The sequence below is a fragment of the Thamnophis sirtalis genome, unplaced genomic scaffold (genome assembly GCF_051295495.1).
Source record: "Thamnophis sirtalis isolate CommonGarterSnake01/CBP01778 unplaced genomic scaffold, rThaSir2_p1.2 scaffold_8, whole genome shotgun sequence".
Lineage (NCBI taxonomy): Eukaryota > Metazoa > Chordata > Lepidosauria > Squamata > Natricidae > Thamnophis > Thamnophis sirtalis.
The window spans coordinates 22717579-22743033 of record NW_028261388.1 but is presented as its reverse complement, the minus strand read 5'-3'; the positions used below and the strand labels follow the sequence as shown (position 1 = coordinate 22743033).

General features: G+C 37.9%; 2 protein-coding genes across 2 annotated transcripts; one reads left to right on the top strand and one right to left on the bottom strand.

Annotated features, from left to right (window-relative positions):
* The first annotated feature begins 7358 nt into the window (after positions 1-7358).
* Positions 7359-13090, top strand: MTIF3 (mitochondrial translational initiation factor 3). Its single transcript, XM_014052163.2, has 4 exons — positions 7359-7587; positions 9365-9822; positions 10069-10223; positions 10762-13090. Exons 2-4 carry the CDS (start codon positions 9366-9368, stop codon positions 10969-10971), a joined length of 822 nt encoding a protein of 273 aa, XP_013907638.2. The 5' UTR covers positions 7359-7587; position 9365; the 3' UTR covers positions 10972-13090.
* GTF3A (general transcription factor IIIA) lies at positions 10961-19369 on the bottom strand. Its single transcript, XM_014052161.2, has 9 exons — positions 19124-19369; positions 17745-17845; positions 17325-17415; positions 16301-16389; positions 15251-15324; positions 14786-14869; positions 13110-13339; positions 12967-13026; positions 10961-11295 (listed from the first exon to the last, which is right to left on the bottom strand). Exons 1-9 carry the CDS (start codon positions 19352-19354, stop codon positions 11155-11157), a joined length of 1101 nt encoding a protein of 366 aa, XP_013907636.2. The 5' UTR covers positions 19355-19369; the 3' UTR covers positions 10961-11154.
* Positions 19370-25455: the final 6086 nt, after the last annotated feature.

The following is a 25455-nucleotide window of genomic DNA, read 5'->3' as shown; positions in this document are numbered from 1 at the left end:
CAGGATCAAACTCCAGGCTGTGGGCAGAGTTAGCCTGCAATACTGCAATTTCACCATTACTACACCAGGGCCCATTTTAAGAGTTCTCTTAAGTTGCTCTTCTTTTCTTGGTTCTGGTTCCCCACAACTATATTTCTAGATATATTCACCTTTCATGGAAAGTTTTGCTTCTTAGTATTTTTAACCATCATTACCTCCAGGATATTAATTAGGATTATTGTAAAATTTCAAAAGTAGTTTAAAATGTCTTGGAAAAAGGCAGAGGCCCTTTACCTATCAATCTTTAAATGGAATAGAATAGAGTTGGAAGGGACTTTGGAGTCTTCTAGTCCAACCCGTTGACTAGGCAGGAAATCCTACACCACTTCAGACAAATGGTTATCTAATCTCATTTTTAAAACATCCAGTGTTGGAGCATTCACAACTTCAAGAGGCAAATTGCTCCACTGATTACTTGTTCTAAATGTCAGGGAATTTCTCCTTAGTACTAAGTTGTTTCTCTCCTTGATTAGTTTCCATTCACTGCTTCTTGTTCTACCCTCAGGTGCCTTGGAGAATAGCTTGACTCCCTCTTCTTCATGGCAGCCCCTGAGATATTGGAACACTGCTATCATGTCACCCCTAGTCCTTCTTTTCTAGACATACCCGGTTCCTGCAACTGTTCTTCATATGTTTTAGCCTCCAGTTCCCTAATCATCCTGGTTGCTCTTCTCTGAACTCTTTCTAGAGCCTCCACATCTTTTTTACATCGTGGCGATCAAAACTGGATGCAGTATTCCAAGTGTGGCCTTCCCAAGGCATTATTATAGTGGTATTAACACTTCACGTGACCTTGATTCTATCCCTCTGAACTGTGTTGGCTTTTTTAGCAGCTGCTGCACACTGCTGGCTCATATTTAAATGGTTGTCCAATAGGACTCCAAGATCCCTGTCACAGTTACTACTATTGAACCTGCTACCTTCTCCATTTAATCCTGTGGCAGTTGTTGTTGCTGCTGCTGCTGTTGATGATGATGATATTAATTTGTACAGGTCGTTCAACCCTTCATTTCACAGGCTGTAAATCTCACACCACAAGCCTAAATGTTGTTGTTGTTGATGAGGAAGATCACCTCCTTTGAGCCAAGGGTTGCCAGCTCAGGTTGCCTACTTTATGACAGAGGGAAAGCTTCAGAAATTTCCTGATTTATGGATTAGCTATTATGTTCATACCAGCTGGAAAGTTTGAATGTCAGGCACCAAATGCATATGACATGGTCAATTGTTTGACACTGCAAAATTGATTGTATTGATTGCTTCCAAAATAGTTCTGATTTACATTTTGATGATTACGTAATTTTTATCAGTATTGTTGAAGATATAAAGAATATTGTACCATTATGATGAGTTGAATTTAGGAAATGATAATATAAAATTACATGCTAATAAAATCAAGATATATATGCACACATGTATATATATTATATATACGTGTGTGTGTTTGTGTATGTGTGTGTATACTGTATATATACTGTGTGTGTATGTATATGTGTGTGTGTGTGTATATATATATATATACATATATATACACACACACACACACACACACACACACACACACACACACACACACACACACATATATATATATATATATATATATATATATATATTCTGAGGTTTTCGCGGGTGTTAGTATGTAGGTCTTTAGTTATTCGGGTTTTCTCCCGCGTAAAATTGGAGGTGTCTTGGCGACGTTTCGACGAAGTCTCATTCGTCATCTTCAGGCTTCGTGCTTCAATGAAGCACGAAGCCTGAAGATGACGAATGAGACTTCGTCGAAACGTCGCCAAGACACCTCCAATTTTACGCGGGAGAAAACCCGAATAACTAAAGACCTACACAAACACTCACACACACACACACACACACACATGCTTTATAAAACCATTTTATCTTAACTTTTTAAGTAATTTAAAGTAACAGATGCTGCAAGATATTTTCAAGATCACTTGATCCAGAAGTTTATATTTTAACTTTGAGAAATAAAATTTTCAGAAACCTCTACAGAAGTATTCGGTCTCCTAATGTAATTAGTAGAGCGTTTAATTTATATACTAGCCAGCAACAAACAGAATGCACCATTTCTGTGTGTTTTAAGGAAAAGATCCTATTAGAAATCTTTTTCAGAAGATTTCACTTAGAACCCTCCTGGTGGTAGGCAGAGGGGGGGAAATGAAAAGGGTCTAGGAAAGAACCTCCGCATACAAAGACTTTGCTATTATAATGTAGCCAAGAAAACAGACTGCCACCACCAATTCCTGCTTCTGCCAATAACACGTCTGTCTTTTTAACATCTACAAATTAATTTTGACTTGGCCAAGCAGGGAACCTACTTTCAGCCCTCAATTTGAAAATCATGGAAGCTTTATAAAGTTGTTTTTCACCTGCATCTCTTTTGGACCATCACAGCGCTTTTCTTTGGGATAAAGGAGAGGAGAAAAAAAGCCAGAGTATAAAAACTTTGTTAAGCTGTCACTATCAATAGAGATAAAAAAAATGATTGACAAAAAAGAAACAAATTGCATCTTCAAACTCAGGCTCCTTGTTAAAAGCTATAACCTCTGATGTTAACTAAATTTAACCCATTCTGACCCTCGCGGTGGCCCTTAACCTTCTCTTTATTCAGCTTCCTGTGATTCCTCAAGAAAACTGATCCTGTCACTCGGAAAAAAGCACACAAAAGCTCCACAGAGTTGCTCGACTGTCAGAAGGTAGAGAATAAACAGAGAGGTCAGCACCTGGGTGCTGAGAAGCAGGTGACAGCAAACTGCCTGGATCATTCTTGGACAATCTGCAATGGTGTCTACTCTTCCAAGAAGAAAAAGAAGAAGAAAAACCCACACTGTAGCTTAGGGCATTCAAGGCAGTGAATTTCACATTGGCTTTGTGAATACAGACTTTAAACAAATTAATCTATTGCTGTTCAACTGACTGTAAAATTAGTAGATTTACTGTTGCAAAAAAAAAGAAAGAGAAGAAAAACAAGGGGGAAACCCCCCAAAAGAATAAGTGGGGGGGGGATAAGGAGAGCATTCACTTCTACTTTAATAAGGTTGTGGATATGTCCCCCTAGCCTGCCAACAAAGCAGCTTTCAAAAATCTTTTGCAGCTGAACTCGGCCAACTTGGAAAAGCTACCGAACAATGCGTCTAAAGGACAACAGAACAGCCTGCGCGAGCTGCCATGTTTAAATAGACATTTAGGACACTCGTTACAAGATCTGTAATTTGTCTCACTTTATAGCTTTGCCAGCAAAAGAAACCCATGAGGCTTGTTTTAGCTTCTTTTTAAAATCTGGGAAGTGTTAGAACCACATGTTTTTCTGCAATGGTACTGTGGTTTAAATCCCCCCCCCCTCCCAAACCCAGTCTGTAAAAGATGGCTGGGATTTTTGTAAACTTCATTTTAAGCATTTGAACGTTGCCATAAAGCCTCCAGTTCAACTGGGAATAAATAATGGCTCTGGTCCTATTTCTTATAATCTTTGAAAAGTAGACGATGACGATCTTCTTCACCTTTGGAAAAAGTGCAGAGAAGAGCAACTAAGATGATGAAAGGTCTGGAGACTAAAACATACGAATAACTGTAGCAGGAACTGGGTATGGCTAATCTAGAGAAAAGAAGAACTAGGGGTGACATGATAGCAGTATTCCGGTATTTGAGGGGCTACCACAAAGAAGAGGGGGGCACACTTATTTTCCAAAGCACCAGAAGGCAAAACAAAAAACAATGGATGAAAACTATGGAATTAAGGGGAAACTTCCTAACAGTGAGAACAATTAACCAATGGAACAGCTTCGTAAGTTGTGGGTGCTTCATCACTGGAGGTTTTTTTTAGAAAATATTGGACAGCCAGTTGTCTCAAATTGCTTGAGCAGGGGGTTGGACTAGAAGACCTCCCAGGTTCCTTCCAGCTCTATTCTGATTGATCATGATGATGCCAAGTATAAACTATTTTATGTTTTCACATAAAAATGAAAATATCCTTTCATTTCTCTGGATGGATATATTTACCTGGGAAAACATGCAGACATATCAAGGACTCTCCTCTATTCTTCTTTATCACCAATATGCAAATCAGAGGACAGTTTGGAGCTGCAATACAAAGTTCCCAACACGCTTGTCACAATCCATTCCCTATAAGGAGTTATGATTAGGAATCATTAAATAAACCTTTCAACTTTGATGCTGAAAATACATTTCCTATATTACCGAAATTATTAAACTGTAGAATTCCTACCACATTCCAAAACTTGCTCACTTTTTCAGTACATCATCTAATCTGAAAAACTACTGTAGTTAATTTTGTGATTATGGAAGATATAAAAGCCATCTTGAGCCAGAACCGCAGAAAGACACTATTAATTTTCTAGGTTTATTTTTTAACGTTTCCTAACTGCAAATTTTTACATTATTAGGTGCCTGAGTTTTAACCTATGCCTCAATCATCTTTTGTTTGGACAATTATGGCCAAATATAGCAGGCACATACAAACTTGGTACCTTCAACATATATTTGGGGCCTGTAATTTTTTCCAGCATCACCCGCTCCTATCATCTACGATTCAAGGATCCCCTTTTGGTGACTTTTCAGAATTACCGGTAGTTCTAGGTGGACCTGCACTGCCATAAACAGAACTGGTACACAGTTTGGGTATCATCCTAGACTTGCAACTTTAAAGTAAACAAAATAATAAAAACAATGGGATCTGTAAGCTGGCAGGTTTTTTAGACAGATTTGTGTGTCCACTGTGCCCTTCCCTGGATGGAGAGACCAATCTCACAGTCACCTATGCCTTAGTCACCTTTTGTTTGGACAATGGCAATGAATTCTACATAGGATTGCCCTTGAAAGCCATTCAAAAACTACAACTAATCCAGAATATATCAATGCAAATAGTTCTGGAAGTGCTATGAGGAATGGCTAAAGGAACTGAATAGGTTTAGCTTGAAAAAGACAAGAGTTAGAAGACAGAGCAGTCTTCAGATATTTAAAAGGTTGTCAGCTAAAAGGGAGATAAAACTTGTTCTCTGTTGTACTAGAAATCAGAACCAATAGGTTGAAATTACAGGGAAATAAATTTGGCTACAGTATTAGAATAAATTTTCTAACAGTAAAACCTATTAACCAGTGGCAAAGGTTGCTTCTTGAAATGATGCAATCTCTTTCACTGGAGGTCTTCAGAAGCTGGATGGCCATCTGTCCAAAGTGCTTTAGAAGATCCTGGGGTGTATAGGAAACTGGACTAGATGACCTCTAAGAATCAAATCTATGATTCTATCATTAATATTTTAAAAGATAGGCAAACAACTAAGCTACAAAATTCCTAATGACCAGTAGATGCCAGCAAAGATTGCATATATGGGTGGTACATTTTTCTGCAGCCAGATATGGTAAGGCTAACAGAGAGCCTGTACTTTGAAGCACACAATTTTGACGCAATGCTTCCTTCTTTTCCAATCCAATTTGAAGTGCTGGAGGTTTGCAATCTACATCCTGCTTTCTGCACAATGTCTAAGAAAGACAGCAAATAATGAAGAGGATAAAATGCACCATAAAGAATCCTATGAAATAGTACAGCTCTCCTCTGTTCACATGGCATAGACAGGGTCTGAAAGTCCTAGCTGAAGCTTCTAACAGCAGTTTCCTCTCAACACAAAGGTAGCAGTGCCCTCTGCAGCATTACTCAAAACAGAGATGCTTTGTACTAGTTGTGTAGGATGGCCTTTACACCGTAAGAAATGCCATATAAAGCTTCATATTTGTAAGTTGGCTGGGGATGACACGAGCTATATTCTAGCACATCTGATTTGGAAAATATTTATTTCCAACAGGCAGGCTCAATTCTTCTTCTAAATGAAACTGCCACCATATAATTGTTAACGTGATAGACAAGCAAAATGTTAAATACATGTAACACATTGACAGTATTTTTAGTTAACGTTAGATGAAATTTAATTTAATTGTCTACTTTTTGAGTTGTATTTTTTCTAGCATGTCATTCTGAAGTCCACAAGTCTTAAAAGGAGAAAGGCTGGAATCACAGAATGTGCTAAGCCTCAAACAAGCAAGCCGCATTTCCTGCATAACATTTGGAATAGGAAAGGGAATGGGAATAGGAAAGAAAAGGAATGGGAATGGAATAGAAATATAGAACAGGAATAATCTGGAAGGGACCTTGGAGATCTTCTAGTCCCCTGATCAAGCAGGAGAACCTACACCATTTCAGACAAGTTCTTCTTTAAAACCTCCAGTGATGGAGCACCCACAATATTTGAAGGCAAGCTGTTCCATTGGTTAATTGTCCCCACTGTTAGGAAGTTTCTCCTCAATTCCAGGTTGTTTCTCTCCTTTTAATAGTTTCCATCCCTTTATTTCTTGTCCTGCGCTGCTTTGGGAAATCATTCGACCACACATACACACAGCCTTTCTTTGTGGCAGCCCCTCAAACACTGAAATATTAGGAGGGATGGGTGAACCTCTCCCAAAAAAAGACAGGTAGGCAACAAAGTCACAAAGCCGAAGGACTCTAGGCAGCCATCACCGGTCGTTTGTGGGGCAAGGCAGCCCATGGTTGCGAGGAACAACTGCCAGGCCGAATTGCTCTCTCGCTCATCTACTTTTCTTACATCCTTGGCTCTGATGAACCCGCCAGCAAGAGAAAACAAAGGTATTAGTTGAGACTAGCTCAGATTGTAGTTTTTGGACAAGGGCCTAAACAGCAAGCTCGGAGAACGGACTCCCTGCCAAAAACAAAGGCATTGCCCTTCCTCCGTGCGGGTCCCACTCGTCCTTCCCGCCAAAGTAAGAGGACCGGCGGCTGCTTACTCGCACAAGACTCTGCCTTTCCTCCCCAAATGTGGAAGGCGGCCTTCCACCTCTACTCTACTGGCGGCCGGATTAAGAAACGCGGACACCCGAAACCCACCCCCAATGATAAGGAGTCGGAGCTGCAAGCAAACTTGCCCCGGTCGCCTCCAGCCATTTGCTGGGGAACCAAGCAGCCCAGTCCTTTAGAGTAGAGATCTCCAACCTCGGCCACTTGCGGACTTCAACTCCCAGAATTCCTCAGCCAGCTTTGCTCTGGGAGTTGAAGTCCGCAAATCTTAAAGTGGCCGAGGTTGGCGAACCCTGCCCTAGCGGCGCGCATGCGCAAGGAAGCAGATTCCTTGGATTGACGCGGATCTCCGGAGTCCCTGAAGTGTTTTTTTTTTCCTTCAAAAGGCAACTGAACCTTCTTTTAGTTTTTTTTTTTTTGCTTGAAAACGTTTCGCTTCTCATACAAAACTGGAAAAAGAACAACTCGGATGAGAAGCGAAACGTTTTGAAGCAAAAAAGCAAAAGAAGGCCCAGCTGCCTTTTGAGAAAAAAAACACCACCTTCGGGACAACTGCGATAACGGAGACTCCCCTCAGACAGTGCCTAGGGAGGTTTTTAACCCCGCCCCCTTAGCTCGCGAGCTCCTCCTCTTCCTCTCTGGCATCTCCGCCTCTTCCTTCCCCCCCACACCACCCCTTGTTCCTGCACTGGGGGCTTCCGGGTAAGGTGAGTGAGTGAGTATCTCTACCTGGCCCTGGTTCCCCGGGCCCAGCAGGAACACCCCCCCCCCCGAAAGGGTGCCCTGTGATTGGCAGCTGTTCTGGGTCGCCTTGGCTTGGGATACATGCCCTGGTCGTCTTTTCGCGTAACGGTTTAGATGACTATCGTGCCTGCGTTTGCCCATTATGCACCCTAACCCAGTTTTTCAGTCTTTAAAGAGGGCGGATGTCTAAGAGCTGAAGTCCACGTATCTTGTAAAGTTGCCAAGATTGAGGAAACACTGCCGTAAACCTCTCCGCGAGCAGCTCACCGTCCTCTGGCTTGGCAAATGGCTTGCTTTAGCCCTTCCCAGGCAAGCTAAGGCAGAGAGGGAAAGAGAATGGGTTTTGCCCCTGGGATCGTTCATGATGGAAGCGCAAGTTGCAGAAGCTACCACCGCACCTAAAAATCGTAGTTTTGGGGTTGGAGAGATCTCATCCCAGGTTCCTCAAAAACAAGTAGCCACTTGCAGGCCTGCAGCTGGTTTCTACTAAATCCACATTTTCTGCATGATTTTATTTTGGCAGCGTATTTCGAAACCTTTCCAATCCCGTAGGCACTTAGAAAAAAAATTGCGTAAAAGTGGTATTGTGCTCAATTGATATTATCCTCGATTCTTTTGTCACTGCTTCACTTGTGGAGAAGTAAATTTGGAAGCCACTTCCCCAATATGAATGAGATGATAAAATACAGGGATTGCTGCTCTCTTGTAGTTTAAATTTAAGAATAAAACGACACTAGTTTTCACACACTGCGTCCAGCAACCCAATGATTCTACAAGGAGTTCTATGACAGACTAAAACCAATAAAGCTTTTAAAAAGTTTATTCTAGTCTAATAGGCAATTCTCTTACCACTAGAGTTTTGCTTCTTCCTCAGAGGTCTGTGAATTGTTTTTAACATATTTCTATGGCCTGCTCTAACCATTCCTGAAAATGGGCTTTGAAAAGAAAATACCTCCCTGAGGTGTTCTGAAGTGATGAACAGATATTTCCTACAGTAATATTCCTTTAAACGTATCTTAAAGAAATTATAGGAGTTGTAATTCAACATATTGGAAAACATCTGGTAAACAAAGATTGTTGTAACCTCATAGATGATACATGCAAAAATTACATAATGTACACTTCTTACAAAGCTGTACTTTTTGGATAGTTATACAGCCACTATTGCCCGTTTCTGAACAGTTCACAGCCCAGGGTTTGGGCACCCTGCATTAGATCATACTTAAGCTTAAATTTCATTTCCTCATTTTTTGATCTCATTATTAAGCCAGGACTTCTAAACTTAAGAGTTAGATTAACAGTTTACTCAATAATCTAGTATTAAGCAACCATAGCTTAACATGCTGTTTAAAATTAAAATATCAGTATATAGTCTTATTGTCGTCTGAGTTATAAGTATTTTATACACATTATTTCTTATCTCTGTGTTGCATTGCTAATATTTTGGGTATGGGTTCACTTTATTGAACAAATAGCACATTCACACAACTTTAAAAAAATATCTGCAGTTTTGTCTATTCAATAAAAATGAATTAATCACAGATTATTTTTCAGCATTTAGCAGTTTAATATTTTCTTTGTCAAGGTGTCTTACAAACATATTTTTAAAAGTTTGAAACTTTTTAAATTAAATTTCAAACAATATAACTTTACATGATATTTTTAAATTAAAAAGGAAACTTGACAGTGAACCTAAAAATAATACATGGTTATATGTTTATTTTTCTGCCCCCATCCTAGAATGACATCATTATACCTGAAGAAATTACTGGATCTGGCTGGAAGGAAGGAAATGAACTCCATAATTCGGTATATTACCAGCGTCAGGGTGCAGCCAGGGAAAAACACAGCAATAGCTCAGATTTCGCTTAAAACAGTACATGATAAGAAAGGCTCTAGCAATCGAGCATTCTGCACAAACGTAATTGAAGAGAAAAGAAAAAAGAAAAATGCCAAAGAAACTTTTGAAAGTGTTGGGAGGAGGATTCCATACAACAGGATACAACTAATTGATGAGAATGGTGAAGACATGGGAGAAATGCATAGGGCAAATGTACTTCGTATCATGGATGAAAGAGGGATGACTCTTGTCCTGCTGTCTGAAAAAACAGATCCACCCAAGTATGGACTAATGACAGGAAAACAAATTTATGAAGAACGTTTCAAAATTAGAGATGAGAAAGCCAGCCCCAAAGAAGGTATGTGTGGCTTCTGTGAAAGATAGTGGCAATTCAGATAAGCCAGGGGTGGGCAGAGTTTTATCAGTAGGGGCGTATTCCATTTTATTTGATTTCCACATAGGACATGGGCATGTCCTCATCAAATGGGACAAGATTGGTGTGTGTGTATGTCTGGGTGCTCATTTTTACTTTTTAACTGATGAGAACTATATCCTTTTAACAAACTGAAAGGAACTAGTTTGACTCATGATCTTATTTTAACAGGGTCTGTTCAACAAAAGATTATTAAAATGTCCACAGTTACAGAGCAACATGATTTCAGTACAAAAGTAAAACAAATTCAGGAATGGATTGACAAGAAGTACCATGTGAAAATTATGCTGCATCAAAAAACTATTTCAGATGGACCGGAAAAGATGGTAAGCTTATTGAAACATTTTGAGGTATGATTTCTTAGCAGAGATCACAGTATTGTAAGTTCGTTTCTAAAATCACTGTTTCATGTCAAATGGAAAAGGCCAATTTAATGCTCCACTTCTCAGCATATTTCACCATTGCAATGGAAGCTGGGCTGCTTGTAATTCAGCATCACCAAAGGGGGCTTTAGGTTCTCAAATCTGAAGGGAAAGATTGCCAGGAAGTGGTTTCATCTGAGTCAAGACAGTAAAAGCTGACTTGTTGTGTTTGTACTGCCTACTGTTACACTTGTCAGTGAAATAATATCCTGTCCCACTTATTGCTACGCAATTGGAATTACAACATTACTTGAAGGAAGCATCATTAAAACCAGCTAGAATATCTATTAGCTTGAAATCAATACTCCTGAGTTCTTGACTTAGGATTTGGAAGATGCAGTGAGCTTTTATAAAATAAAATGACTGGTTGTATTTAACAACATTCGTTAACTGATGCAAAAATATTCAAACTGTTCATTAAGCCAATTTGTCTTATTTTCAGTTAACAGTTTTCGATAAGATTTTGGATACAATGCGTGAGAAAGCCACGTATCACTCCAAGCCCTCTATTGGTGCAGAAGGAAGGAGTACCTGTATATTGAGACATTTATCAAAGAAAGAGATCCAGAAATTAAATCTTGTGGAGAAAAATAAAGATATTCAGAAGGAGAATGGAAGCAATGTTACAGACTCAGATGTAACCAAGCAGTGATTGTTTTTTTCCTAAAATGGAATGGAAAAAGAATACAAGAAGTGATTTTGGTGCACCGACCTTCAACCTTCTGTACCAATTGTATAAACTTGGCAATGACCACCCTCTCAAAGCCACTTCTTTTGAGCATGTCTCATGATGACTGTTAGGCACATCTAAAACTATTGTTCAAGGAATGGCATTTCAGCCATTAGCAACCTGCTGTTTGCTGCTTGCTGCAGATGCTGGCAGAGATTCTTCCACTGAAGATAATTTTCTGCGCTGTTCTTTTGGAGGTATATATCCACTGAGGTGAGAGGCCAGGCTCCGCTTTTGCTGTGGTCTCTTAGGAAGTAAGAAACAAAAGAAAGAACAGTGATGGAATATCCTTTTTTGTCATTAAAAACTTAACAATAAAACTGTATGTTATTAACAATCGGGTCAACTGGGTTTTGGAATATCACAGCAGAGTTAAAGGAACTTTAGATCAATTTGGAAGGAGGGAGAAGGAAAGGCTAACTAAAGCAAGAAGAAGCAAGCCAGGAAAAACACCAAAGCTGAGCAGCGTACAAGATTCTGAGCAGCGTACAAGATTCTATCTTTCTCTACTTAATCTCAGGTAGAGATTCAGAGGGTGGGGTACAAAAGATCCTACATTTAATGCCCTTGGGCTATCCCGGAATAACAATGGTGAAAACTCCCAATGTGGCTATGTTGATAGCAGAGGTGCCTCTGTTCTGAAAGCCTGGGAAGGCTGAGGCCTGTAAGTATTTTAACAACAAACTTGGCCTTCCATCCTTCCTAAGTCAGTAAAATGAGGACCCAGATTGTTGGGGGCAATATGCTGATTCTATAAACAGCTCAGGGAGTGCTATAAAGCATTGTGGAGCAGTATATAAGTCTAAACACTGAAAACCCTGCAAACGCAGCCCTATTTTCCCCACTGGAAAACAGGTCAAATATTTTAAATCTCTGCAATGCTTAAAACTCCCATTTTGGCCTTTACCCTCCCCCCCAACACAAACCCCTTTGTCAGCAGACAATAATTATTTATCAACAACTGAAAGGGCAAGACTGTATAAAGTTTAAGAAAATCTTCATGAAAGCTTAAATGAGATCAGCTGGGTTTTTTTTGGATAATTTGAATCATCATGATTAAACCAAACCACTTTGCATGAACTCTGCTGAAGTTTTATATACAGACAATTCTCTTTATTTGCAGATTCTGCATATGTAAATTCACTTATTTGGAAAAATGCTTTTGTAACACAAACCAATGCATGGCACTCTTCCACTTATTTTCAGGCATGCAGAATGTCAAAACATTGGAGTCACCCAACACGCATTTTCTAACTGAGGTTTTAGCATTCACTAAATTCAGTAGTCAGGGCAATTTTAGAGAACATGACTATCACGAATAATGATTGTCTATATATCCCATTCCCTAGAGAATCTTATTAGTTATTATACAATCGCAAAAGATTTGCATCAGAGCAGATAATTTCAGATAGATTGGTCCAATCAGAACTAATACATTGGGTCTGGAACAAAGATGAATTATTCCATATATGGATGGAAATACAGCTGTTCCATGCAGAAATATTTTGGAGAAATAATGATGGGAAGAAGCCAAAGACATTGGTGAGGGAAGAGAGCAGAAGCTAGGAAGATCATGGAAGTATTTGGGCTATTAGGACATTGTTGACAGTTGACAGACATACCATATTGGGAAAAAGGGAGAGGGCGCAGTGGCTGAACCCTTGCCCTACTTACAAAAAAAAATTACTCCAGGATCTCTGTAAGCTTTGTTCTGACTGAGAATAAGAAAATCTGTATTTTGTTTTAGCCAAACCCAGAAGTACAAAAATGTTCTGAATTTTTGGGTTGACCAAACCATTACTTATTCAGAGAAATTCAGGAGACCTTCTGGAATGCAGTGCGTTTCATGTTTAAAAGTATATATTTGTTCCATTTTTTTAAGCTCCTATTAGGAGAAAATTCAAGAATGTGACTTACTTTTGTGTCCGACTTTTTCTTATTAGGATCATGTAGTACCATGTGCCTTATGAGGCTCTGCTGTAAAGAACAAAAATTAATGTTTATGACCTGAAATAGAAGTTGAACAATATTGATCAAATAATACTATTTAAAATGCCTACTTTCATTGCAAAAGTCTTCCCGCAGCCAGGATGGTCACACACGAAGGGTTTTTTTGCCTCATGAAATGAGTGAATATGACTTTGAAGATTGAACACTGTTGTGTATGTTCTTTGGCAGCCATCCTTTGGACATTTAAAAACTTCTCTGTCAACAGCATGAGTTTTCATATGAGATTTCAGATAATCTTTGCGAGTCAATGTTTTGGAACACACTTCACAAGTAACTGGTTCTAGTGGAAAAGGAAAAACAAGAGGCAGAAGCAGAGCTTCTATTAACAATTCCTAAGCATAATTCTTCAAATATCTTCCCAAAGAATAATATTACTATCATTATATTACCTTGACCACCATATTAAAAAATAGTTGTGCAGCATTTCAGGTTTAGAAAGGAAAGATATTTTGAAGGATTAGAGATGCTCTTTAAGCAACTTTTGTTGTTGTTTTTAACCTGGTTTGCATAGCTGCAGTGCCAATTCAGGAGAAGAGAGTTCTATTTAAGTCAGGCATGTCCAACCAGCAGCCAAACAGGCCACATTGGCCCTGGACGCCTGATAATGCAGACTCACAAGATCGTAAACTTTTAAGATTATGTGCATTCATATACATTAACTGTATTATATATCTTATGTGCAGTCCAAGTGGCAAGCCAAAAGATTGGACATACCTGGTTTAAATAGTTATTTTATTTGAATGTATTAGTTGCCCAATTCTAAAGGACAAATATTACATGTACAAATGACATGACAATACTTCAAATTTAAGAGCAAATCAAAACATTTATAGAACATCTGAATCCGACTATAGCTATGGTGTTTATATATTACTTGAGAATCAGGCACATTTCTGAATACCAATCCATATAATCAGTTGAGTTTGATTATATCACATGCTTCTTGTGGACTTTTCAAACATATCTAGTCAGTCACAGCTGAAAAACAGGACAGTGCTCAATGAACTTTCTGTGTGATCCTATGAAGGTTTCTTATACTTGCACATGTACCATACTGTATCTACATATTCATCCCACTTAATACGCATGAGGAGACTCTACCTGTGAATCAAGGTTGATGCATTCTGTTTATGAAAATGTTTTTTTTATTCATGAAGGTGGAAATAGAGTACAGGTAGTTGTTGACTTACAGCCATTCATTTAGTGACCACTTGAAATTACAACGGCACTGAAAAAAGTGACTTATGACCATTTTTTACACAACCCATGCAGCACCTTCATGGTCATCTTCATCAAAATTTGGATGCTTGGCAACTGACATGTATTTCTCATGGTTGCAGTGTCCCAGGTTCATGTGATCACCTTTTGTGACCTTCTGACAAGCAAAGTCAATGGGGAAGCCAGATTCACTTAAAAACCATATTACTAATGTAACGTCTTCAGTTTTTGTTTGTGTTTTAAAAACATCTTCAGTGATTCATTTCACAACTCTGGCAAGAAAGGTTGCAAAATGAGACAAAACTCACTTAACTTTCTTGCTTAGCAACACAAATTTTAGCCATAAGTCCAGCTTTACCTATACCTGAAGAACTAGTCAATGGAGCTCTAACGTGAATTAGCTTCTTTTTAAGTAACAGAATAACTGCATAACTTTTAAGATGTGTTTATCAATTAATGTATGCTGCCTCAATTATCAAAGTAACTCTACAGCAATTTTAATACTTACCCACATGACTGAGTCTCATGTGTTTCAGGTATTCTGACCAGGTTTTTCCAACAAACAAACAGGTCTCTTTTTTGCATGCATAACCTGTAAGAAAAACTGATGTTAACTGGCTTCAAAAAAATAAATGCATATTTTTATTTGTATCCCACCTTTATTATTTTTACAAATAATTCAAGGCGGTGAACATATCAAACAAGTCTTCCTACTTTCCCCACAACCACCGCCCTGGAGTTGGTTTGGGCTTAGAGGATGAGTGGCCCAAAGTAACGCAGCTGGCTTTCATGACTATACTTTCTATTTGCATTGCACCTCAACTATCTAATAATTTATATATGTTCCATTTGTTTCTGACTGTTGTATAAATTCCTTTAGTGTAGCTTATTCAAGTAATCATGGTTAAAATAATTACATGACCCCAATTCTTACTCTTTTAGCATTATTGAAACAAAAAGAATAATTAATTACCTTGATGAATTTTCTCATGACGTTTTAAATGGCTGGGTGAAGAAAAGCGCTTTCCACATTCTTCATGACCACATCTGTGGGACAACAAACAGTCACTCAAAATTAAAATAAAGATCACTGCTTATGAAATGTGAGGTATAAACACTCTTGCAACTGAAAATAAACTTTTTTCCTTCAGTTCTTCATTCTGTAAAATCACCTTTCAATGAAAATATTGAGAGAAAAATCTCAATTCAGATCAGGAAGGCAAAAATGTGACAGTGAGAGGATACTACATATATATCCCCTTACATTCACAGATTGTTTAGTTTTATGTATTCTGATGTATAATTATATTAAATAAATTTAGCAGTCATTGCCTATTAAATACTGTGTTTCCCCGAAAATAAAATAGAGTCTTATTTTCTTTTGACCCCCCAAAATAAGCACTTGGCCTTATTTTCAGGAAGGTCTTATTATTTTTGAGATGCAGGAGGCGCCAAGCATGGTCATGTCATAGCTACTGCTGTGTTGCAATATTTTCAGGGAGGGCTTATTTTCAGGGGGGTTATTTTAGCATATGCGCTCAAAAGCCCGATTGGGCTTATTATCCAGGGATGTCTTATGTAATAAGCACAATCCAACATTAAAACTGGAAATTTCAGAGGTGCTTAGTCAGATACCATGGTTGGAAAGTACAAAACTCAAGTCAATTTAAACAATCTAAGAAGAGGGGATAGAAAATAACAAGTATGAAAATTGGTACCATGTAACTGAACATTTTAGTACTTCAGAACATTAATGTGTATTGTTTTTACATGAGATACCAATTTTCACACTAAAATATTAGAAGAATAATGTTCACCAGATCAGAGGGAGGAATAAGCAGTGAACTTTTTAATATCACCTGTCACATGTGAATTTAAGCTATGCCAGTCCTATTTGGAGACCTCTACTAATATCTTCCTTATGGTAACAACTTCTAATTCCTACTTGCAAATATTCTTAAAGTTATTAATAAAATTCATTCTCAGGCTTTAACTAGGTAAAGTGTCAAAATGTTTCACTTACTTGAAAAATGGTTCACCAGTGTGTTGAGACTGATGTATTTTTAATTGTTGGTGCTTTTTAAAAGTTTGCCCACAATTTTCAAAGTCACACTATTTGAAAAATCAATTTGGTTACAGTCAGAGAAAATCCATAATAAATTCATAATCTATGATCTTTTATCAAGAGGCTTACTTCAGATATGTAATTGTACAAATTAGGAAAAAGGACCCCAAATCATCAGTAATTAATCTAATGTAGTTTAGAGAATGCACCAATGCAATTAATCTGTACAAACAAACATTTTTCAGAGTGTAACCTGTCCACTATGGCAAGAAAAATATGCCTTGCCTCTCATCATATATAACAAATTGTGATGTACAGGGATGTACACCATCTTCTGTTACTGCAAAGGAAAAGAGGAAACTGTGGATAGGTTTGCTGATGTACAACCTAAGTATGCAAGATAAACTAAGTTCACAAAGTATTCTAAACCAACCCTGTCAAACTGGTGGCCCATGGGTCGTATACGTCACACGTAGGCCATGCCTACCCTGGCTCCGCAAAGGCAAAAAACATCGCAATACATCAAGATCTGGCCTGTGATGTGATCGAGTTTGATGCCCATGTTCTAAACCAACTGATTAAGACTTATGAGGGGTAACTTCAGCCATGGTTAGTATGCATGAAATAGCTTTTAGCAGTGTTTCTCAACCTTGGTGACTTTAAATCCTGTGGACTTCCAGCACTGGCTGGGGGATTCTGGGAGTTGAAGTCCACAGGATTTAAAGTCGCCAAGGTTGAGAAACACTGGCCTACAGTATTAAAGCATTATGCTTTCCAGATACTGGAGACTTCCAACAGATGTTGGAGATTTCAATATACCATTAACCTAGACTTTAACCAATCTGATTGAGGATTATGGCAAAAAGTCTAACATGTTCACATTGAAGATTCCAGAATTGAGAAGATTTCACTAAATTACACAAATTTCAAGAACTGCTTCCTAATGTTTGGAATGAAGTAGCAAAGAAATAGAGGCACTTACTACATATTTCCTCTGATGATGTCTCCGTATAATATGCTTGTTCAAGTTTGATTTTGTTGTAAATGTTTTATTGCAATCATTTACTGTGCACCTATAGAAATATTAAAGTATAAAAATGAATACAAATGCCTGATTTTAAGTAACTCAATACAAATGCAGTGGTTTCAGACAATACAGATTAAACATCTATCTAAATACATAAAATACATTTATTAACATCTGCCTAAATAAAAAATAATTTATGTTGTCAGCAGTACTAAATTTGTTTACTTTCTGCTAAACATACTAATACACTTTCAGTCAATAAAAACTTACAATATAACCAAGCAATGAAACATTGCAATCTAGTTATGTTGTGAGCTATACAAACTGGTGTCAGAATTGGTTAGGGCTTTGTTGCCCAAATGATAATATACTTACACAAATTGTTTTTCTCCAGTATGTGTAAGAAAATGACGCTTAAGATGGAAACCTCTAGTGAAGCCTTTTCCACAGCCTTCAAAAATGCAAACAAAGGGTCGCTGTTAAATTTAAAAAAAGATTTTTTAAAAATGTTGTTTTAATCCTCTTGTTAAATGTCAGCTCCCATTCATGTTCCATTTTTCTCTACTTCCTTTTTGTTGGTGATGAGAACTATTATTTCTCCAGAGTTACATTAGATATTTCTCATTTTGCCAATCCACTCTACTACCTTCTTAACAATCTGTTACTGTCTATAGCCACCAAGTTAAAGACTGACAATTCACAATGAACAAGCAGCAAAATTTTCCAGTTACTCAAATACCTCTATCACTCATTTTCAGCCATCAAAACTGATCCATAATTTGGGTGAAAAAATGATCTGTTTTTAAAACAGTAGTATAACAGAGTAATACATATTAAGGATATTTGACAGTGATTAAAATCTTGAGGCAGGTTATTTTGTTTCCTACTGGATGCTGATGAGAGGAGCACTTTTTCTTGGTGTCCAACTTAAGCCCAGAATGCTCCAGTAGAGAACAACTTGTACTAGTATTTTATGATCTCTGCTAGCCTTTGTTTACCTGAGGAGAAAAGGACAGTAGGATAATTTGCTTCTTCAAATGATTCAGAGAACCAAGAAGCGGCGGTTACAACTGTCACCTCAGTGTAAATAACTAAATGAGTTGCATGTAGTCCATCACCATTCTACAGTAAAATTTGTATACAAGTTTTCATTATATTTTTATCCCACATTTATTATCTATTAGTTAAGATAGTAATTAATATTAATATGTGATATTAAAACTAATACATCAGGTTAAGTACTTGGAAACTTGGAGCTCCGCACTTCTGTAAGGCAGCCCAAGGGATTTAATAAAAGAAACAGCAGCAATTTAATTCATGGTATATATGTTTAAATCCCAGTTTCATTCCTTTGGCCTCATGCCCAACAATCTCTATTTCTGACTAGCGCCCAGATTTATCCGCCCAACCGAGGTCAAGCGATACTCTTCTTCCTTAGCTCCAATCCACGGATTCTTACTTGCAGTACGGGTAACCCAGAGAAACAGACGCCACAAGCGCCTCAATTGCCATAGTAACTCCGCGCATGCGCTCTTTCCTCAACCCTGCCCTAACACAACCTACTTCTTACTGATTGGTCATCCACTCACTGCCCACGTTCCAATGGAAACTGCCGCACTCCCTTCCACAAAGCTCTATTTCCGCCCTTGGAGACCAACGGTTGGTCGTCCCGGAAAATGTTTTCCCACCAATCACCGCTCTCGCTCCTGGCCCGCCAGGTACCCTCTCTAGACCGCCGCTTCAGCCTCCCATACCTCTCCCGTGTGCCGGCACAGGTGCGCGTCCAGTTTCCAGCCCCGGTTGAAGGTGGCATCACAAAACGGGAACGAGCAGATGAATATCTGCTCCTGAGAACGGGAACGGCTCTCCCCAGGATGAGAATGTTTGTGCTTCGGAGACTGAATCGTGGTGGTGGTAGTAGCATCGGCGGCGGCCGCCTCCCCGCCAACGAAGTCCTCTCCGGCCATGTTTGGACCATAAATCATGTGATTGTGCCGTAACTCCGCCTCTCCTTTTTTCGTCCTCCAGGCTTTCGGAAGCTTATACAGTTAACGAACCTCCGCCCCCAGAAAACGCCCCCCCCCCCACGGCGCAGAATGCTTATAGAGGCTGCGTGAGAAGAGGGACACTGATTTTGGCGCATGCGTGCTGCTGCGGTTTTTTTCTTCTAATGGGGGCCTTGCCTCAAGTTGGGCCGTTTCGTGAAACGTTGGCTTTCGCTTCTTCTCTCCCCCCCCCCCCGGTGGATTTTTAAAACTAAAACGGTCAATTGAGGAACTCATGTTTGGCCCGACTCTTCATTGTCCCTTGTAAAATAATTACCACCAGCCTTACGAAGCTTTCTTCCTTTCAAATATTTAATTTTAGTTCGGTTTCTACCTGCTTAGATAGCGCTTAAAATGCTTTGAAAGAGTTGTCCTGAATCTCTCTATATAGAAGGCAAATGCCACTCATCACAAAATCTTCAGAACCGTAAAGTCCATAAACTTGAAAATTGGCACGTACCTTCCTCTTGGCCTCATTAGTGATCACTAAGAAAGGCTTTTTCAAAATGACCATCAGATCATTAGTATTTCTTATTCAGTAATTAATGCACTCTGATGCTAAGGAGTTCTACTCCCCCTCCCCACCTGAAAAGAACTCTGTTCCAACTGCTAGGTGCCTCACATTCTGTTACCTCGGTTCAAACTGGCAGACATTCCACTCCTTTGCTCAGGAGCGGTCTGGGGCTCCTTGCAATACTAAACGTAGGTACTTCACCAAAATGTCTACGCCTTCCACCTATGGAACTGCTCCCGGACTCAAGACAGCAGGAGGGATATTCCCTTATGTGCTACAATCACCGATCACCACTAAGCAAACTGTCCAACTGCCAGTTGCCTCGCATTCCGTTACTTCAGTTCAAACTGGCAGACATTCCACTCCTTCACTCAGGAGTGGTCTGGGGCTCCTTACAATACTAAACGTAGGTACTTCACCAAAATGTCTATACCTTCCACCTGTGGAACTGCTCCGGGACTCAAGACATCAGGAGCGATATTCCCTTATGTGTTTCAATCACCAACCACCACAGAGCCAACGGATTGTGAACCGAATTCCTCCTGCATAGCCGGATCATATAGTTTCATTGCGAAGCACGGTTATCCAGGTAGTACAAAATATTCACGGTTTTAAGAGATACTTTACTATAATATGGATATTTCTTCCATTCTATTTCAAGTCCACCAGCAGGAACAAAGAGGGAAAGTTGTTCCTGCAATAGTACTAAGTAGATTGAAATAATGTGCAACAAGATATGAGTTAGTGGCTCTTGGAATAAAGCTTGCCCATCTTGGCCGTCAAGGTCTATGTAAAAGTTTATTATTTCTTTATTTATTGAGTTTGTATGTGGCTTATTAATTGAATTTTGGGACGCCAGCAAAATTCTGATATATTAGGAAACTTCACCTCTTAACAATACCTTCTTGAATAGAGTCTAATTTCCTGATGATTAAAATTCTACCATTCCATGCAAAAGTTTTTCCTTGAAATTCATTTTTAACTAAAGGACAGATTCCAATGTTAACAAGAGATTGAGAACCTGTCTGTATTTTAAACATTTCTATATAGGCATTGTAGAGCCAGATTTTTCCAAAAATAGAAGAAGGAACATTTTTAATTGCTTTGCCCGATTATGGGAGCTGAAGTCCACACATCTTAAAGTCATTGAAATTAAGGAACTGAAGACAGCTGATAAGATAACCAGTTTAAGATCTCTTAAGATTATTTTGGAATAGTGGCAGTGAGAACCTGTATTTGTTCTCAAAATATTTAGATGATTGTTTGCTATTAAAGAGGCTATTAAAATTTTTGTCACGCTAATAAAACTATCAACAGTGATGGGTGGTGGATTTTTTTTATTGGGAAAAATAAAGAACAAAAATGGTGTCTTAAATTTCTGGTTATGCCACACTCTTATTAACCATGCTCTTAGTAACCGATAAATAGTGGGCACTGGACACAAGTTGTTTTGCATAAGCAGTTACACCTGAATGTCATTTATATTTCTCCAAATGCCACTGATACAGCATTGTACCAGATATTCTGGAAAACAGAAGGCAGCATCTCAGATGCTTTGCTGGAAACATTGGTGACCCATCTCTAATTAGACAGGGATTTCAACCATCATGCTTATGTGTTTCTATTTGTTCAATATATATGGCTGCTAATTCTTTTTCAGGACTGCTAACAATATTTAAAAATACCACACAACAACATTACAAATGATATACCGGTAGCAGTCAAAAAAACCCCAAAAACTAATTAGCACAATCATGATACATGCTCAGCCATACCAGGCTGTATGATGAGGTTTTCAGGGCCTTAAAATATTGTTAGCTAGTGCTTTCTGGAAGATTTAATAGAAATATAATGCAAACTGCAGGTTTTCTGCATTGTCTTAACATAGTGGAAGAAGCAAAAGCTACTGTTCCCATGTCACAAGGGACTGCCTGTTCTTTAGTTCTATCTCTTCCTGTCTAAAGAGAAAACACCATCCTTCAATCTTGATGTTTTCTTTCCCCAAGGAAATAATCAATATATGAAATAAGCAGGTGCTTTGTCTGCTTTGCACATAAAATGAATGACGCATTCTTTACCTAAGAGCAAGGCTGGCAACATCTCATGGGAACTAGAAAAGCCTATCTGAGCAGACAGAACTATAAAATTCCTGATCAAATGATTCTGTGTCAGCACTATGAGGAAGCTGACTAGTACTAAAGTCTAAAACGCTAAAGGCAGTTTGGTAGAGTATACAGTATGTTTAGTTTTTAATATCTGTTTAGCACCAATAGACTTATCAAGGCAACTTTCACATACCTATCACAATACATTGTAAAAAAGAACAATGAGACATCATTCTAGCGATTAGAATGATACACTGGGAAATGTTTAATTCCCATGATCAAAGCAATAATGATTGTTGAGTGTCTAATAAACCTTCAATAGCCCTTTTTAAATTAAATACAAAATACTTAGCAGTAGAGCCAGAGAAAATACCAGTCAGTCATCAATTCTGAGCCAATGTTTTAAATTTCTGTTTCAGAAGTTCATTATGTAATATAATTCACATTATCTGTAGTCCCTACCTAGTCGTAACTGATTGTGTATGATAAAATAAGAAAACAAACTAGCATAAAATATTTTTTCTTCTGAAATCCAGTAGGAATTGGAAGTGAGATTTCATTGTATTGGGTATTTTTTGCTCTAAATCAAATAGACATGGAACTGTAATGAAACTTTTCAGGATTTAAAAAAAGAAAGCCAAAAGAACTTATATCATGAGAAAGAAAAAACTTCATTTTTTTAAAAAAGAAAACATGTTTATTTTTATATTGCCTATTAATATATGAAAGAAAGTCCTAGTTTTATAACTACAGCATGAAATTTTGTAGTTCGGATTCCCAGTTGAAAAAGTTCCTGACAGAAATGTGTATCATATTAAAATAATAATTAAGATACACCAACTATTCAATGATAGAATACCATATGTATATGCATATATGGCAAATTCTTGAACACAATTGTATCTGTGGTCAAAGAAAATAGAAACAAAAATGCATATTCATTTTTCTACCCACTTTTCTTTAAAAACATTTCCTGAATTAAATTCAATAGAAGTTTTCATAATGCCATAATGCTGAGTCCTATATTAAAATCATGAATATCTATTTGTGAGGGACTGTTTTAGAAACATCATCAGATTTGTCAGCTGATTATGGAGTCATACAGTGGACAATCTTTTATTTTGACTTTTATGTGTGCCTTGATTTTATTTGCAGCTTTCCCCTCAGTTTACCTCATAATTTATCATCTCTAGAGAACTCTTTACGTTCATCGAAAAAGGCATTAATCACTAGTGCTAAAGAATAAAAATAAGGTTACCTCTTTTTTTTTAAAAAAATTAATCTTATTATGTTGGAAGAAAATGGTGGATTTTTAATCATTTTAAGGAAGTTTGGAATGAAGGTCCTTCCTGTTAATTTGCATAAATAATTCCAGCATTTTTCTTTTTTTTTAAATGAACTTAAATGTTTCCATGTTTACACAGGTAAATTGGCCACAACCAAGTCAGATGTTTTCTATTATACTTTTACTATTAAGTAAGGTTCTCTAAATCAGTAGGCTTTGTTCATATGGAAGCTATGCTTAAAAACATAGTAAAGAAGATGATTTTAATGATAAGCTTTGATTGATCTGTATTTGACTTTGCCACTTTTTAAAAAAATGTCAACAACAGCATTTGGCAAGCATCTTAAAGAGTCCTTCCTTATACAGCACAAGCAAGCACTCTATCAACCTTTGGGATAGGAAGCGCATCTGTCTTCTGTCTAGTTCCTTTCCTAAATGTCTCCCTCAATTAGATTTTATTGGAGGGAGGGAGTTGTAAATGCTCCTTTCTGTTTGAATCCTCAGGTTAACAATGCCCCCTGTGATGACCAACACAAGATGTTGTATCCAAGAAAGAGGTGCACTCAAGTAAGAGGAGATCTTTGTGACAGTATCTCCCAATATGGTCCCCATGCCCAGCTAATCACATTAGCCCAAGAGAAAAGAGGTGGCTACTAGACAGCCCAATAAAGAAAAGGAGAAAAGCAAGACTAATCTTGTTAAAAGGGAAGCAAAGATAGACGCTACCATTACACAGTGGTTTATAATGGCCCAATTTTCCCAGGGTTGGCATCACCTGTACCATTCTCCCAAACTTGCAAAAATGGAAAGAAAATCTGTGTTTTCTAAAGAAGGCTTAACTTTAAAGCAAACCATGTTTTCCATGTTTTCTAAATCATTGGGACAATGGCTTCCATAAGTGTGTCTGTGGGTAGCATATATGGAGCACATACACATGTTTGCATTTATATGCACAGAAAGAGAGGCATTTGAGGACTTCCTTGTAGATGAGTAAGTAATATATTCTGCATTCCATCATTGGATTATCAGTAATTGGGAATCACAACTATAGGCCATACATTTGATTTGCTGGTCAAACCTTTGAACACTTTCTCAAGCCCTAGGGTACATACATCCATAGTATTTAACTGTTTTATGATAGATTGAAAATGATAAGTGCATACCCGTGTTTCCCCAAAAATAAGGCAGGGTTTTCATGAGTTGTAAGCCATAATCATCACAATTATGACAAATCACGACTTGAACTATGTTGCTTTGCATGTAATGAGTCTATCTCATATATTAGTTTCACCTTTTAAATTGCATTACTGGAATAAATGAACTTTTGCACGATATTCTAATTTATCGAGTTTCACCTGTATTTTCAGGAAAACAGTATTATATCTTAAAGGCAAAGGCAAAAAATACTTTTATTAAGTGAATCTTTTTCATACAAACCTGTACCCCTTAAGGTCAATTTTTAACATAACCCTTGTTGTTAAGGAAGTTTCTCAGCTATCCTGAGTCGTATCTATAAATGAATCATATAATTCAGGGGGATACAAATGGGTCTTCACTAACTGAAGTTCCGCTGTTTTCATGCCTGTTTTAAAAAAAACAATTTAGGTTGGATTCAATTGTTTTTTTTAAAAAGTCCTTCATCCTGTGAATATGTGAAAACTAAAGGAATTACAAAATTTGCAGTTTGTGTGGACTGTCTGGTGTAAAATAAATTTTCAGTGGTATTTCTGATGTGGGAGAAGTGAAAAGGCAACCCTTGTCATCTACGCTCTGCAACTTTTGACATCAGAAAAGTTGTGGTTGACATGCAGGTCATAATTGCTTCCTTTATTGCTCTTTTGCAAGCATGCTTAGTTATCTGCCTCTCTGCACCATGTATATACTGGAGCAAAGGAATAATCAGCTCAAAATTACAGTAAGCATCTTTAAAGAATTCTCAAAAGGGATTTTTTTTTATATGATCTACAAACGAATTGTCCCATCCATAGTAGCCTTTAACAGCTTGGAACTCTTGCTTACGTTTGCCTTATTGAATACAAGTTAAAATAATTACATGCACCTGTCAGAAGTCAACGTATGAATGACTTGATTGATGCATTTGGGACACTGGAAGAAGAGGTTTTTAAAAGTGCTTTCC